Source organism: Narcine bancroftii, chromosome 3 (assembly GCF_036971445.1).
Source record: "Narcine bancroftii isolate sNarBan1 chromosome 3, sNarBan1.hap1, whole genome shotgun sequence".
Taxonomy (NCBI): Eukaryota; Metazoa; Chordata; class Chondrichthyes; order Torpediniformes; family Narcinidae; genus Narcine; species Narcine bancroftii.
Genome location: NC_091471.1, coordinates 333,073,744 through 333,091,004, shown reverse-complemented (window position 1 = coordinate 333,091,004; position 17,261 = coordinate 333,073,744). Strand labels below are relative to the sequence as shown.

Sequence of the window (17,261 nt, the reverse complement as noted above, 5' to 3'; positions counted from 1 at the left end):
AATAGGGGTAGAGGCGTTTAATCCCCGGCGTTCGGGCAGTGTTTCTTTTCCACTGGACCCTGTCCCAGAGGAAAAGGGGCTTCTGCTACATGAAGTAGGGTGGCCATTTGTTATTTTTGCAAAACTGTTGAAATTAAATGGTATTGCAAAACAACAAATGCAAGCACTGTGTGTGTGTGTGTGTGTGATATAGTAACCTGACCATGTCCTCCTTTGGAACGGCAACCCTAATACAAAGTACGCTGCTTGACCTGCTGAGTTTCTCCAGCATTGTGTTTTTGTTACCGAGGGCACTGAGTTTCTTGAAAATGTTCTCCGCCTGTCTCGTCCAGGTAGGTGGAGAACATTCCGTTGTACTCGTGATCTGTGGCTTGCTGGGGCTGCCAAGTCCTTGGTGTGCTGTAAGGTGAGCCAGTTCTACTGGATACCCATATCTGTCACAGATTAATGACTTTTCATTGGTGGTCTCCCCAGCTGTTGCTGGAGGGGGGGGCTTTGCAATGGCATTGTAATTTAAAGTTGGAGATGGCTGGTTATCCCTCGCAAAATAAATGTCAACCACTTCATCTTTCACATTAATTGGCTCTGACATTTGCAGGGCTCCTTGCCATCAATATCTTGGATAATGTGATTGTTAAGTTCAAGTTTATTATCATCCAATTGCACGAGTACAACCTGATGAAACCATGTCCTTCAGTCATATAGGCTCATGCAAGTACACAACCAGACACATCACACATACAGACAATGCATCTACAGGACCAATGTATACATAAAAATAAATAAATATTGTGTAGTAAAATTAGATTCTTGGATGGTTAGTGAGAGCAGTTCCTTTGGTCGTTCAGCAGTCTCAATGACTGTGGAAAGAAGCTGTTCCTCAGCCTGGTGGTACTGGCTCTGATATTCTTGTATCTCTTCCCCGACAGGACCAGCTGAAAGATGCTGTGTGCAGGGTAGAAGAGGACTTCAATGATTTTGCGCGCCCTCTTCAGACAATAGTTGGTTTTTAAGATGCAGCATCCAAGTCGCCCTCCAGCACCTTTTAAACTGAGGAGGGATAGCCCCAGTAAATCGCCAACCCGTGTCACGCAAACTAGTCTCCCCCTCACCAGCTGTCAGTCTCTCTCCCACTGTCAATCACCCTCTCCCCACCCCGCGGCAGCTGACCCCTCTGCCTCTGTGGCAGTGACCCCTCCCGCTGATTGTGGCACTCCCCCCCCCCCCCACCTCAACTTCTGGCCCTGGCAGGGACCCTTCTCTCACCCCCCCCTCTCCCCGATCACCACAGAAACTTCAGCCAGGGTTTCCCTGTGATGCCAGCATGTAAGCAATGATGTCACAGGAGTAACCAGACCGGCCATTTTGCTGTTCAAACCTCCGGTTGACACATCTGGGTATGTTTAACTGGGTTCCCTGACTACCTCCATAGAAGGGCAGGGACCTGGTTGACTTTGGATGATGCTGACTGGGTCCGACCCTTTCAAGCTGCCTTGTGAGTGAGGTGCTAACCGAGCAAATTTTCCAGTTAACCCCATTTTACAAGGCAGTTTGAAAGCACCTAATGATGATGGTAGATCACATCAATATTGAACAAACAGCAAAGGAAAAGACCTTTGGCCCCACATTTCTAACTGTCTCCACATCATCTTTTCCCTCTATTCCTTGCAATAGCTCTTAAATGTTGCTATTGTATCTGCTTCTACCACCATATTTGATAGTGTATTTTAGTTTTAAACGTGCCTCTTCTCATAAACCTATGCCCTCTACTATTTGATGTTTCCACCCCAGGAGTAAGATTCAACTGTCTACCCAACCTTATCCCCCTCATGATTTTATACACTTCTCTCAGGTCATCTCTCAGCCTTTGATGCTCCAGAGAAAATAATCCAAGTTAGTGTCCAACCTCACTTTAATTTAATTAGAGAATACCCCCATCCAGGCAACATCCTGGTCAACCTCTTCCGCACCATTTCCATAACCTTCACATCTTTCCTGTGATATGACGACCAGAACTGTGGCAGCTGCAACATGACTTGCCAATTTTTACACTTGATGCCCTGCTGGATGTAGGCAAGTATACTATCATGTTCTCTTCCGCACTATCCAGTTTCGTTGCCACTTATAGGGAGCCATGCACTTGCATATCATTGCTGCTAAAGGTTGTACCATTTTCCCCTTGTATTTGACCTCCCAAAGTACATCTCACAGTTGCCTGGATAAACTCCATCTACAAATTTCCTACTATCCTTGGACAACCTCCATTTTCCAAAACTCCATCTGCGTACATGCTCTCCAGATCACCTACATTTTCAGGTAATTTGTATATCTCACAGACAACAGAGGTCCCAGCACTAATGTTTGTGGAACACTTGATTATAGACTTCCAGCCAAAGAAACACCTCTATGCTCTGTCCTCTAGGACTAAACCAGTTTTGTATCCAACTAAGCAACAAAGCTGTGAACACCATGTGACTTAATCATCTAGACGAACCTACCATGAGGGACCTTGTCAAATAGTCCACTCTGGTCCATGTACACCATCCATTGCCCTACCATCATCAGTCAAAGCTGTTCCTCAATCTGGTGATGCTGGCTCTAATACACCTGTATTTCTTCCCTAACGGGAGCAACTAAAAGGTGCTGTGTGCAGGGTAGAAGGGGTCCTCAATGATTTTGCCTAGACTCTTCAGACAACAATCCTAGTAGATCATGTCGACGGGGTGGGAGGGAGACTCCAGTGATTCTCTCTGCCACTCTGATGGTCTTGTGGATTGACCTCCAATCCATTTCTCTGCAGCAACCATACCACACTGTGATGCAGCCGGCCAGGATGCTCTCGATAGAGCTTCTATAGAAGATTGATAGGCCGGTAGCCTTGCCGCTTTAGTCTTCTCAGGAAATGCAGTCGCTGTTGCAACTTCTGAACAAGTGGGGAGCTGTTGAGTGTTCATGATAGGGCACTAGTTAAGTGAACTCCAAGGAACTTTGTGCTCTCCACCCTCTCTGTTACAGAGTCATCGACGTGTAGTGGAGGGTGGTCAATCTTTGTCCTCCTGAAGTCCACAATCATATCCTTCGTCTTGTCCATGATGAGATTCAGGTTGTTACTTTTGCACCATTTCATGAGATTTTCTACCTCTTCTCTATAATGTCACTCATCGTTGTTGCTGACGAGGCCGACGACCGCTGTGTCCTCTGCAAACTTAATGACACTGTTGGAGCTGGATCTGGCGATGCGGTCGTGGGTCAGTAGCGTGAACAGGATTGGGCTGAGCACACAGCCTTGAGGTGAAATATTCTGCTACTGACTCAGACTGTAGTCTTCTCACCCCCCCCCCCCACCCCCCCCCACCCCCCCCGACTCCTGTTACAGAGTGGGGTGTGGAGTCCCAGTGAGGACAGCTTGGCCACCAGCCTCTGGGGAATGATCGCATTAAGTACCGAGCTTATGGTAGATGAATAGTAGTCTGATGCAAGAGGTGTCATTCTCCAGATGGGCCAGGATGGAATCAAGCGACAAGACTATAGCATTGTCAGTGGAATGATTTCTTCTATAGGCATATTGAATTGGATCCATTGTCTCTGGGAGATGCGCTTTGATGTGTTCCATCACCAGACGCTCAAAACAGTTCATAATGGTGGAGGTCGGTGCTACAGGGAGACAGTCATTGAGGCCTGATATTGTCGCCCTCTTGGGTATCGGGATATAGGTGGCTGTATTGAACCTTGCGGGAATGATGGACTGCTGCAGTGAGGTGTTGAAGTTCTCTGTGAAGACCTCTGTCAATTAATCTGCACAGTCCTTCAGTACCCGACCAGGTATGTTGTCTGGGCCTGCCGCCTTGTGTGGGTTCAACTTGGATAGGGTTATTTTCACCTCAGCCGCGACTATGCAGGGGGCCCATTCATCAGGGGGACATGGAAATTTCTTTGGCATCATCCTATTTTTCTCATCAAACCATGCATGGGTGTTCAGTCTGTATGGAAGAGAGGTGTCATTGTTCTTAATTCGCAAGGTTGACGACATCTGTAATAGCCTTGCTACAGGCGCCTCGTGTCGCCAGTGTTACACAGCTGTCTGTGGATCCTCTGTGCGTACCCTTGCTTTGCCTTCCAGATTGCACGGGAGACTTAAGCCCTGACTGATCTTAGTGCCATCCTTCACCTTGTCCTGAAGGCAGCATCACGAACTCTGAGAAGGGCCCGGACCTCTGCATCCAACCATGGTTTCTGTTTTGCCCTGGCTGTGAAACATTTGATCTTGGTGACATCCTCAATGCACTTGCTGATGTAGTCAGTCACTGAGCTTGTGAACTCTGTTTATATGGCCTCAGTAATAGGCCACCTCCCTGAAATAACTCGTCCGTGGTCTCAAAGCAGTCTTGCAGCACTGCTGTGGGCAACACCTGGCAACGACTTGATCTCCCTGGAACTGACCTAGTTTACAGCAATCTGTAGCGTGGGTTAGCAGGACAGATAAGTGATCCAAGTAACCAAGGTGGGGGACGAGGTGCAACTTTTTTACACAACAGGGATGTTGGTGTACACCCGATCCAGGGTGTTGTCTCCTCTAATGGTGGTGAAACCATGGTAAGATTTGGTGTGATCTAAGTTGCCATGAAGATAAGGAAAGAGCTTCTGCTGAGGGAATTTGAGCAGCTAGGGATAAAATTAAAAACCACAGCTAAAAATGCTACGATTACCTGGATTACTACCTGAGCCATGTGCAAATTGATGCAGGATTTATAAGATTCAGGAGTGGAGGGTAAAATATAAAGTGTTCACAATCACTACTCTTGAGACAAAGTCTTGGAGAACAGGTTCAGCTTTATTTCAAGTCTGCAGAGTTGGGTGTCCCTGGTCTGGAGACACACCAGAGGTTCAGAATCATCACTCCTTTGTACAGTCCCGTGTTCAACATCACCCCACCTTCATTTACCTTCTTCCAATCAGAATCCAATACATTACATCATTCTCCTTCTCCCTTCCATCAATCCAGGTATCACTCAGTTCCTTCCTCTTCATACATCGTATGTTATGTTAATTAGTTCATTCCCTCCTTAGGGGCGTCTAAGTTAATATTCATGTGTCTATTAAGCAAGCGCAGTAGTAGCTATAGACTACCTTAGGTCACTGTACCAGCCTGAACCAGATCCTTGCATCCTTGGGGCGCGAGATAAGAAGGGGCCCACTAGCTAGTACTGTCTACTCTCAAGCCCTAATCTACACTTTGCATTCCATCACTTTTCACAGAATGGTGCGTGTTTATTAATCACTTTCAATCATTTTTCACAGGATTTAAATGCATGACTCGAAGACTGCTGTGGAGAAGTGGTTTGCGTTTGTTAGATATTGGTACCAGTATTGGGGAAGGAGGTAGTTCTTCAGATGGGATGGACTCCTCCTGAGTTGTGATGGGACTAGGATCCTATGAATTGTACAATTAAGGGTAGAGCTTTAAACCAAATAGCTGGGGGGAGGGGGAGGAGTGGATGTTTAACAGATTTGAAAAGTATGGGTAAAATTAAGGTTAGGGCAGAGGAGGTTATTGAAGTCTCCAGAATAAGAGATTGCAATGAAAGTTGAGGAAACGATAGGAGAAGGAGACTGGTGAGATTTATTCCTATGTCATTTCCTGCTGCAGACCCAGCTTGGAAATGCTGTCTTTGAGGAGTCAGGCAGCTCAGTTGAGGCAGCCAGACCATCTTCCGTCCCCTTGTTGCATTTGGTGTTTCTTTCAAACTTTGTTCAAGATGGAAGGTTCGTCAATTGGAGGACAATGAGTGGTAATCAGAAGCAAGTTTCCTTGTCTGTGGTTGGTTGCTCTTTTTACCATTGCCCTCTTTCATGTGTGGTAGAAAGAGTGCTGATCGGCTGCATCACGGTCTGGTATGAATGTAAAGTCCTCCAAAAGGTAGCAATCACAGCCCAGGACATCACAGGCAAAACCTCCCCACTATTGAGAAAATCTACAGGGAACGCTGCCGTCAAAGAGCAGTAGCGATCATTAAGGACCCACACCGCCCAGCACACGCTCTGTTCTCACTGGTGCCATCAGGAAAGAGATATCGGTGCCACAAGACTCACACCACCAGGTTCAGGAATAGCTGCTACCCGTCCACCATCAGTCTCCTCAACGACAAACTCAAAATCAGGGACTCATTTAAGGACTGACTTGAGCACTTTATTGATTTTCTTTTTATCTTCTCTGTATTTCAATCAGATTGTTTACATTCATTATCTATTTAAAGTTCTTTTGTTTGTTTACATGTTTTACATAGTGTACTCTTTACTTTTTGCACTACCAATTAGGGGTAATTCTGCCGCACCCGCAGGTAAAAGGAATCTCAGGCTTGTATGTGATGTCACGTCTGTACTCTGACAATAAATCTGAAAACCTAGAGATCCTAGTTTAACAGGTACTGTATGAGTAGTGTGGGCAAGGAATTTATGTGTGCCCTATGTGGAGTATTCACCACAGCCATCGAGCTTCAGTGATGGGGTAGAAAGTAAATTCTTTATCCTGGACTTGTTGGAGTTGTGTTCACCACTGTAGATGGTGAATAGCTTTTACGGTGTTGCTAGATGGTCTTGCTGCCCTTAAAATTCCATTTAGTGGTGACTTCCAGGATGTTAATCATAGTTACCCAGAGATAGTGATGGGATTAAACATCAAGGTTAGGTGCCCAGTGACTCCTGTTGGGGATGGTTATTACCTAGCACGTGCATCGATTGAGTTAGCTGCCTCTTGTCTGAATGTTATCTATGTGTATGCAGGCATAGATTTGAGCAGTTGTGAATGGAATTGAACCTTGTGCAATCATCAGGGAGTGTTCCACTTCTGACCCTGTGATCAAAGAGGGTCATTAATGAATAATTTGAAAATGATTGCCTTGAACTCCTGCAGTGAATGGCAACTGCAGTTCCTTAGTGAGAGTGGACCCTGGATGGGGAAAGAAGCGTAGGGAGGGATGTAATAGGTGGGGAGGGAAGGTAGCTGCATTGGACAGATATGAGCAGGATGTAGGGGCAGGTGGGTGGTTTGGATAAATTTGGCCATGAGAAAGTTCAGAGTTTGAGAGTGCGGTTGGATTGAGGCTTGAAAGCTGCTGTGATACAGGGACGGTCATCATAAAGCACATGGAAGTGGCAGAGAAGATCAAATCTCCAGTAGGTCATTGTGTGAGACGGCAGTACTGTGTCTTTCCGGGATTCTCTGGCACAGAGATAGCGTTGCATTTGTTTCCCTGGTGTCAACGTTCTCTGATTTTTCTCCACTTCTCCAGGTGGCGAGGATGTCGAGCCGAAGAGTTGCATTGAAAGCTGTCGACTGGTTGGCATTTGGTGAGCGGGTCCCACCAAACCAAAGAGCCATGTTTAACGCGCTGAAGACTCGAAGTGACGCCCTAACTAGTAGGTGAGTGCCCTGGATCTGACTCCACGGCTGCTTCACAGACGCAGATACTCAGCCAAGTTAATCCTGTCACTCCCTCGTCTTTCCCACCCCGAGTAAATATAAATTTTTCCAGTTGGGTTCCAATATGATTATAAAGCATTTCATGGCAGGTTTAGATTGAGAATAAAGCTTCTATTGCACATTCCCCAGGCCAGGTGGTGTGTGGATTAAATACATTGAGCATGTATTTGATGCACGCAGCATCAAAGCAGATCTTTTGGCTGTAATGGAAGATTTAAACCGTATTTTTTACTTTTGCAGCCTTTGCTTCTGCAGGGCTGAGAACCTGCTTGTTTTTTAGAATCAGCAGACATCAGCTAAATTCCACCGAGGGGCCAGAGATGCAGTTATCTGACGAAGGGACATCTGTGTACCAAGAACATTTAATATTCCAGCTTGTTTTGGTCACAGACTGTCAGAGGCCTAGCCTTGATGCAAAATACACCATTGTATTCAAAGTGATAAGCTGAAAATTATGTTATTCGATAAAAGCCTAGCATGCTAGCTTGCTCGCTTATCTTTCTTGCTGTGCTGGGAATAGGTGCTTGGGTAAGCAGTTTTTGGGTAATATAAGCCATGGTCCCGCTGCTGAAGTTTGAGACACTCCAAGAGTTGGCAACATCTCTCAGCAAGAAGAAGAACTTCTAGAGTCTAGTCACCGTCCCGGTCGGGGGTGGTGGAGAAGCTGCTACTGGCGCCCTGACAACCTACTACAAGTGTACGGTCGTTGCCTCGCTTCGGCAGTTGGGACCAGTCCAGGCATTGATAAGTATAGTTGGGAAGGGCTAGCATATTGTAGTTTGAAATCAGCTTTTGAATTTGTAATAAACATTTGTATAAACTGAACTGCTCTCGGTGTGTGTGTCTATTTTCTTTCGGTAGCTCAAACACTGTGACCAATCTAAAACGAACAAAATGAGAGGTATAGGTTTACCCAGGACATTGGCCAACAGGTCTCAGATTCCGATTCCAGATATATTGTCAGGGTACATACATGACCTCACATAAAACCCTGAGATTCTTTTATCTGTGGGTGAGGCAGAATTACCACTATTGGTAGTGCAAAAGAACACTACACAATGACAACATGACTGTGTACAGGTCTGTGTTGAGGTTTAGACACTAGCTTTTTTTCCAATCATAGAAGATAAAAAGATTTATAAATTTAGACCTACAGCACGGTAACAGGCCATTTCAGCCCACAAACCTGTGCTGCCCGATTACACCCCATTAAACTATCAGATTTCGAACGGTGGGAGGAAACCGTATCCCTGGTGAAAAACCTGCAGAGACATGGGGAGAACATACAAGCACCTTACAGACAGAGTGGGGTTCGAACCCCGGTCCCAACTACTGGTGCTGTAACAGCGTTGAGCTAGCCGTGCCACCTTCATCTTTAAATGTCAGTTTGTTTTACAGTTCTTTGTTTACATGCATACATTTTGTGCAGTTTTTTTTGCGCTACCGATTAGTGGTAATTCTGTGATGTCATGTACGTACTCTGACAAGAAATCTGAATCGGAAATCCAGCTTTTTAAATGGATATATTCTATTCACCTTAGTTTTATTGTAAAGAATTCCATGCCTCTCCTCTTAGTAAAGACATTTCTTCTCAGTTCTTTCTTTATGTTTTTAATTCTTGTAAATTAGAAAAGGTTTTTCTCAGTTCAGAATTATCAAGCACTCCCAATTTAGATACAGCAAACGAGTGCTTACATCGAGCCTCAAGATGGACCATAAAGTACCGAGGAAGAAAAGTGCACTAATATTGCCAGTAAAAGAGAACAGATACTTGCGGGGTGGTTGGTATTGGTGAGGACAGAACTATTGGAACAAAATGCACAGAAAGGCTTGTTTGTTTCTGTAAAGATGGGCGTGCAGCAGCGACTGGGAGTTCTCTGGTTGTAACCTCTTGATTGTATGTTTTGCTGCAGATTGACGTCACTTCCTGAAAAGCCTCTGGCCATTGACTGGAACTATTATAGGAAAATGATTGAAAAACCTGGAATGGTGGATGAGTTTGAAAAGAAGGTGAGGGGCAGGGCTGTATGATTTGTGGGCCTTTGAAAAAGCAGGGCAACCCAAAGAGTAGTTTCCTTCATGTTTTGTGTAAACCTTCAAAGGAAATTGGGTATTTGCTCCAAAGCATCAAGTTCGAAGTGAGAAAACAACATTTGATTTGGTGGCTCATTTAAAAAAAAACAAGCTCAAAGGCTTTACTATTTGTTGAGTTGGGTCCTGTATCTCTGTCTTTGGCGGGGGAGTGGGGGGGAGGGCAGTACTTCAAATCAGTAAATGTAGAGTGACTGTTAACATCTCCAGATGGGATATCAGCCTCCGTCTCTGCAAAGAAGAGTAGTGCACTTGCAGAATTGGAGTTGAGAAGCAGGCACTTGCAACTGAGCCCACACCCTGAAGGTTGGTGATTTCAACAATACAAGCTCCTTGGGTCAGAGATAAACCATTGTCTGGTGTCAGGGAGCAAGAGCATCATTTGCTCCAATTTAGCTAAGGCTGATCACAAAATGCAACAACCAGCTCAGTTGTGGCAATCAAAACTAGTGGCCTAAGTTGTGAGTAGGTCAGTGGCCCTAACTGCAGAACCATGGGAGTTTTGATGCAATCGTACATTTTGTTCACAATAGCTGTATCTAATAACCTCTTCTGTGTGATGAACAAAGGGGCAGGAGAGGCAGGTAAAGACCACCAGCTACAATACATGGAGGACCCTGACTAGATACTTCTAGTTCTTTGCTTCTACCATAATAACCACTCAATCTCCTGGGAGAAGCCAAGGAAAACGGAGTCACTACCAAAGGAAGTGAGAAAAGGTTGGAGCCTTTGCTCTGACACCCACCATCATAGCAATGAAAGCCGGACTAGGAGATGGTGTTGCACATTCTTATGTTAAATGTAAATTCACATGTCCCAGGCATGATGTGTCCTCTCAAAAGGCTTGTAGCGTCAGGTCACTGCTCTATCTAGCTGCATTCAAGACGAATCCAGAACTTGAATGCAAAGTGGGCTTATCTACAAGATGAAGGGTTCAAGCCCGAAACGTTGGTGATGTATCTTTACCATTGCTACATAAAGGCACTGTTTGACCTGCTGAGTTTCTCCAGCATTTGTGTATTTTTTCCACTTAACCACCGGTGTCAACAGAATCCTGCATTTTACCTCTTGTCACAAGATGTGGTGAAGGAGGAATGTGTGGAGCATATTTGCGTTTCACTGTTGTATTCACTGGCTTTGCTTAATGATGAACCACCAACCTCGCTCTTTGAGGTATTCCTGTTTGTGGGCTGTTTAAAAGCTAATCTGTAAGTTCCTGCTGCTCTGGGAACCTCCACGCAGTAGTGAGTCAGGCATATCCTATTCCCAAGTTTTTCTGAATGTCCAATTTGGTAAATGGGTTTGTATTAAATCCCTTGATAATCACAATACCAGTCAACTTGATGGGAGGGGAATGGGTGGCTGGAGCTACTGTGATGAGTGGTTGTTGATTTACAGTTTTTCCTCTTCATTTTCTCTCACTCCCTCGCCCTCATCTACCCCCTTCCTTCCCACATTTAACAGTACAATGCTTTAAAGATTCCAGAGCCCATTGACACACAAGTTGAGAAAATTAACGCTCAGGAACAAGAGGCCGTAAGTAACCTTTTTTTGGGGGCACTGACCTATCATTGAAGATTCGGATCCATTCCTTTAATGCACTGTGTTAAGATTGATTAACAGCGGATTTCTCTTCTGCAGAATGAGAGCGCTCAGAACTATTGCCAGGCTTCAAAGGAGCGGATTTCCAAATATGAGTTGGAGGTAATGCAACCGTGGGCGTAATTCTCCAGTGGCCAGTGTGTTCTTCAGTGTCAGAAGGCACTGACTCGCCGGTCCATGAGATGCAATTCATCAACAATCGGAAAGCCCAAAAAAAGGCAGATGGTGGAAATGTGACAAAAAAATTAGAAAATGTTGGAAATTTTATGGTAAAATTGTACAAGATATTGGTTAGGCTACATTTGGAGAATTATGTGCAGTTTTGGTCACCTAAGCACAGGAGAGATACCAATAAAACAGAAAGAGGGCAGAGAAGGTTTACTAGGATGTTGCCCGGACTTCAGGAACGGAGTCACAAGGAAAGATTAAACAGATTAGGGTTTTTTTTTCTCTGGAGTGTAGAAGAATGAGAGGAGATTTGATCGAGGTATTTAAAATGATGTGGGGGATAGACAGAGTAAATGTAGGTCAGCTTTTTCCACTGGGGGTAGGTGAGGTACAAACTAGAGGACATGGGTTAAGAGTGAAAAGATTAGAGGGATCGTGAGGGGGAACTTCTTCACTCAGAGTTGGGAGTGTGGAATGAACTGCCAGCTGAAGTGTGGAACGTGGGCTTAATTTTAATTAAGAAAAATTTGGACAACTACATGGATGGGAGGAGTATAGGTCAGTGGGACTAGGGATAATAATAGGTCAGCATGGACTATAAGGGCCGAAGGGCCTGTTTCTGTGCTGTATTGTTCTGTGGTTCAGCAGACAAGGTGGCATGATGGAGTTGGTTAATATTTCATGTCATTGACTTTCCATCAGAGTCCTAGTAAAAGGGCATCCAATTGAATCTGGATAATCTCTCCACGAATGCTGCCCAGCCTGCTGAATGTCTCCAGCGTTCTGCAATTTGTCCGTGACATCCAGGCTTTGTGGGCGCTGTCTCTTCTCTGGATGTGAGGCTGATCTAGTCAAGTACAGGCTCAGTGATGCTGGGGGGTGCCAGCTCCTGATGGAGGAAAGGTTCCATGTGTGGGGGAGACGATGCAACTCTGCTACATTTGTTGTGGTGGGATCTCACATCCAGCTGTTCTGATTTTCCTGGGGAGGGGGTGGAGTTCAGCACTTTTACTTGCTGGTGATACATCTTCATGGATTGCACTGGGTTATCTGCTTGGTTTGCAAGGCTTCATTTCACATCGGATTTGCTATTGATTGCACTGGAGAACTTGTAAAGGTTATCCAGGACCAACGTATAACCTTTCGCTCACGTGCATGCTATGTTAATGAGCTTACTTCGGAGAGTGTATAGTGTGGACAAGGCCAAAACTTGATTCCTGGCTCGTACAGCTCAGGATGAGATCACAAGGCTGTTGGATCTGGTGAGGGGTGTACAAGCTATCATGGGCCACAAGTTTGACTTCGAGAGTTTATTGAAGTAAAACACTGAAGTCAGCAGACACCTTGGTTGAAGGGGTCAGTGTGCCAGACCACAGCAGCACCACCCTTGTCTCTGGGTTTGATGGTGAGGTTGGGATTGGTGCGGAAAGAGTGGAGAGCAGAGCATTTGGAGGAAGTGAGATTGGAGGACGAGACTTTGTGAGTTTATTGTCATATACAAAAGTACAAAGAACAAATTCTTACCTGCTGCAGCCGCACAGTGCAAAGAAACAACAAAAATAGTCTTAATTAAATTAATGCTATTAATATTATAAATAAATTATATTACCATTAATGCTCCATGAGACAAAAAGAGATTAAAAAATGGTTGCAGTTGGTACAAAAAAAATGTGATTTCAATAGCACAGACAGATCTGTGGTCCTCGAATAGTTTTTGGGGAGGGTAGTATGGACAGGTTCTGAACATGATGATTGTTGGGGTGGGAAGAAGGTAGATTTGGATATACTGATCATATTTGGTAATTGTCTGGCATAGAAGACTTCCTATTTTGTTCTGTTATGTTTCAGCTCACAAAAGTCAAAAACATGGTTCCGTTTGACCAGATGACCATTGACGATCTGAACCAAGCTTTCCCTGAAACCAAACTGGACAAGGAGAAGTATCCCTATTGGCCTCACAAGCCCATCAATGAGCTGTAATTGCCCTGTGATGTCTGCAGATGTAACTCTATTTTAAAATAAACCAATGTTCACGTTGAGTGAGTGTTCCTATTCCATCTAATGATGTTGCCAATTTGGTTCAAATTTACTGTCACTTGGACTGAGCTACAGTGAGAAAGTTCATTTTCTGAGTACTCCAGGCAGATAACCCATATGTAGTATAACAGTAAAAACACAATCAGGGTTACAGAGAATGATTAGTTGGCACTGAGTAAAAGCCACTTTATTTTACAGGGTTGAGGTTCATCCATGAATCTGATAACAGTGGGAAAGAAATTGTCTTAGAATTTGCTGGTGCATGATGTCACACCCGTGAATCTTCGCAGTGGGAGGTGAAGAGAGTGTGGCTGGGGTGGCATTGGTATGTTGGCTATGGAATGGTTGATGGAGGATAGTTTGTGTGATGGTGTGAACAGCTTTCACAACTCTGAGGCTTCTTGCAGTCTTGGGTAGAGCAGTTCTAATCCCACATGTCCTGACAGGATGCTTTCATTAGTGCATCTGTAAAAGCTAAGAGACATAGGTGAGGTGCTGGATTTCCTCAGGATTCCAAGGAAGTAGAGGTGGTGGTCCTTGCAGCTGGAAAATGTGAGGGTACGTTGCTTTGTCTTCCAGTTTTCTCACACTTCTCCATTTTGCCTTAAATTTGGAGGTAATCTTTCAAGGTAAGGAGTATTGTCACTGATGTTACAAAGGTGGTCCGCTGAGAGAATCTTGCTGTTGTTCCCGTCGGCATTGCAGAAATGACTACACTTCAGATGGCTGTGAAACAGATTGGAACATCCTGAGTACTGAAAGGTTTTTTTCTTTCCTGTATAGAAGACCATTTGGCCCATTAAATCTCAACTGGTTCTCAGAGCATTCCCATCAATTCCTCTGCTTATTTTTCTGTAACCTAATTTCTCCCTAGTTTTACTGCTGACTGGAGATAAAGCAGTTAATTAACCTCTCCATATATCCAGCTGAAAAACCTCACAAAGATAAGCGTATACAGAGCCGTTGTCATACCCACACTCCTGTTCGGCTCCGAATCATGGGTCCTCTACCGGCATCACCTACGGCTCCTAGAATGCTTCCACCAGCGTTGTCTCCGCTCCATCCTCAACATCCATTGGAGCGCTTTCATCCCTAACGTCGAAGTACTCGAGATGGCAGAGGTCGACAGCATTGAGTCCACGCTGCTGAAGATCCAGCTGCGCTGGGTGGGTCATGTCTCCAGAATGGAGGACCATCGCCTTCCCAAGATCGTGTTATATGGCGAGCTCTCCACTGGCCACTGTGACAGAGGTGCACCAAAGAAAAGGTACAAGGACTGCCTAAAGAAATCTCTTGGTGCCTGCCACATTGACCACTGCCAGTGGGCTGATATCGCCTCAAACCGTGCATCTTGGCGCCTCACAGTTCGGCGGGCAGCAACCTCCTTTGAAGAAGACCGCAGAGCCCACCTCACTGACAAAAGGCAAAGGAGGAAAAACCCAACACCGAACCCCAACCAACCAATTTACCCCTGCAGCCGCTGCAACCGTGTCTGCCTGTCCCGCATCGGACTTGTCAGCCACAAACGAGCCTGCAGCTAATGTGGAATTTTACCCCCTCCATAAATCTTCGTCCGCGAAGCCAAGCCAAAGAAAGAAAAAGAAATATCCAGGAGAAAACCTGAACACCCACAAGAATTCCAGGTAGTCACTGAGAACATGCACTTTTTCTTCCAGCACAGGAGGTTGAAGGCAATCCTGGCTCACTGTGTATGACTGCTGCCCCAGGGTCTGATTGCTGTGGGGTGATAGAGATAACTATTGATTGCAGAGTGCCCATTGCCAGATTAGGTAAGGTCTTGGAGAATGTGTACTTGTAGTAACAACATTTATTGAACATTGGAATGGGCACAGTCTAAGGTTGCAAGAGTCCTAAAGGCTGGTGAGATTGGGTGCCTCATCCTTGCAGAGCTTCCTGTCCTTGATGTGAGGAAGTGAGAGTTTGAGCCAGCCATTAAATGAGTCTGTCTTTATTCTTGAAAGATTAAATTCCTGAAAGTAATGAGTTGCACTTGGTTGCAATGAGCCCAGATCTGCTGGATGATAAAATTCATCCCAAAGTCATAGTGACATCTGTTCTGAGCCTGGATATTCCCTTGGATTGGTCCTGCACCGCACCTGGCAGATCGATAGCTAACAGTGTTGGACCCGCACCACACCTGGCAGGACGATAGCTAACAGTGTTGGACCCGCACCACACCTGGCAGGACGATAGCTAACAGTGTTGGACCTGCACCACACCTGGCAGGACGATAGCTAACAGTGTTGTACTACTCCGATACTAATACACAATGTCTGATTTGAAATCATCTGTTAACATGACCTGGAAGCTAAGAATGAAGTCTGAAAGTCTGTCTCATACTGGTTCCACTCTGTAATGTGCAATGTGACTCATGACCCTTTACCACATAACTTTTGTCAGCCTTACTCTCATTGCTGCCTGACTGGCATATTTGTCCACACCATATCTTTTTTTCCCCCGTTTCTGCCTTTTAAATAATTTTAGTTTACCTACAATACCTTGCACAAATGCTGATAATGTTCTTGCCACCCTTACACATCACTTGAATTTTCCCAGTTGCTGTTTCTTTTATCAGCTGCACCGCCTATGTGTGAATTTGTCTCAAAAATTGATTTAAAATTAATTCACCGATCCTCAATGAATTGTAAATTGTTCATCATTTGTTAAGAGTAGCCACTTCTTACTCGAACAGACCCACAATGTTTTTGCCCACTAGTTACCATAGCTGCAATATTTATTTCTAATTTAGAGACTGCACGGTATCAGGCCCTTCCAGCCCTTGAGTCTGTGTGGCCCAATTACACCCATATAACCATGTTGGCCATGAAACAATCTACTAATCCCATGCATCGTTGGAGCACGGGAGGAAACTGGAGCACCCAGAGAAAACCCATGCAATCAGGAAGAACATGCAAACAACTTAACGGAGTTTGAACCCTATTTCCGTCCTAACTGTGCCACCCTCTCCAAAGTGGAGAGGAATTTGAGGTCCTCACACTTTGCACAGTGCTTGGCAAGCTGGTTATGGCCTCAGGAAAAGAGGTCGAATGTTTAGAATTGGAATAAGGAGAAATGTTGGTAAAGAGGCTTGTCAGTCCCTCCCCCCTCACCACTTCACCACATCCCCACCACTGTGAAATGAGCTGCCAGTTGAAAGGGGCTCGATTTTCACATTTATTTCTTTACTCTGTGTGAAGTTCCCCCTAATTGGGGGGGGGGGGATAAGTACTCGACTGCAAAGCTTGTATATAATTGGAGAATATAGTGGGTTTTTTTAAATTATGGATTCCTGAGTATTGTTGGCACTGAGTTTGAAAAATGATAAATAAAATATTTTTAAAAATAAGTTCCGCCTAAACTTTTCCACTTTCACCCTTAACCCATCAGCTGAGCGCCCGCGTGATAACTTTGCAAAAGGGCCAAGTCTTTGACAATGGCAGAAAAACAAGCAATCGAAGCAGAGGTGAACTATTCGGCCCTTCAACACTCAAGATCTATTATCTTTTATCTCGGTGCTATATCCCTGAATTCCCCTCGCATCCAGAAATCTACCTTTTGAATGAGATCCCACAAAACATACAATGATGATAAACAATTCTGGAGTTTCTCCTCATTGCAATTCTAAACATTCAGCCTCTTATCCTGAGGCCCTAACTCCAGTGTGGGACTGTGCAAAGTCTGAGGACCTGAAATTCCTCTCCACTTTCGAGAGGGCTCAATTTTCACACTTAAGAGGAATTTGGGCAGTTACATGGAGGGGAAGGGTATGGAGGGCTATGGATTGGGTGCAGGTCAGTAGGACTAGTCAAAATAATATTTAGCACAGACTAGAAGGGCCGAAAGTTTCTGCGCTGCAATGCTC

At 44.9% G+C, this 17,261-nt stretch overlaps 1 protein-coding gene across 4 annotated transcripts in view; it reads left to right on the top strand.

Moving 5' to 3' along the window:
• atp5pd (ATP synthase peripheral stalk subunit d) overlaps window positions 1–13,380 on the top strand; it is a 414,254-nt gene extending 400,874 nt beyond the window's left edge. For 2 of the 4 annotated variants that reach the window (XM_069929346.1, XM_069929343.1), the window contains exons 2-6: window positions 7,290–7,420; window positions 9,394–9,490; window positions 11,036–11,107; window positions 11,213–11,275; window positions 13,190–13,380. In XM_069929346.1, coding sequence (XP_069785447.1) covers window positions 7,299–7,420; window positions 9,394–9,490; window positions 11,036–11,107; window positions 11,213–11,275; window positions 13,190–13,321 — 486 coding nt within the window. In that variant the 5' untranslated portion in view covers window positions 7,290–7,298 and the 3' untranslated portion in view covers window positions 13,322–13,380. Of the gene's footprint in view, window positions 1–946; window positions 1,002–1,562; window positions 2,074–7,289; window positions 7,421–9,393; window positions 9,491–11,035; window positions 11,108–11,212; window positions 11,276–13,189 lie in introns of those variants that run through there. The other 2 variants (XM_069929344.1, XM_069929345.1) reach the window with 2 other exon arrangements.
• Window positions 13,381–17,261: the final 3,881 nt, after the last annotated feature.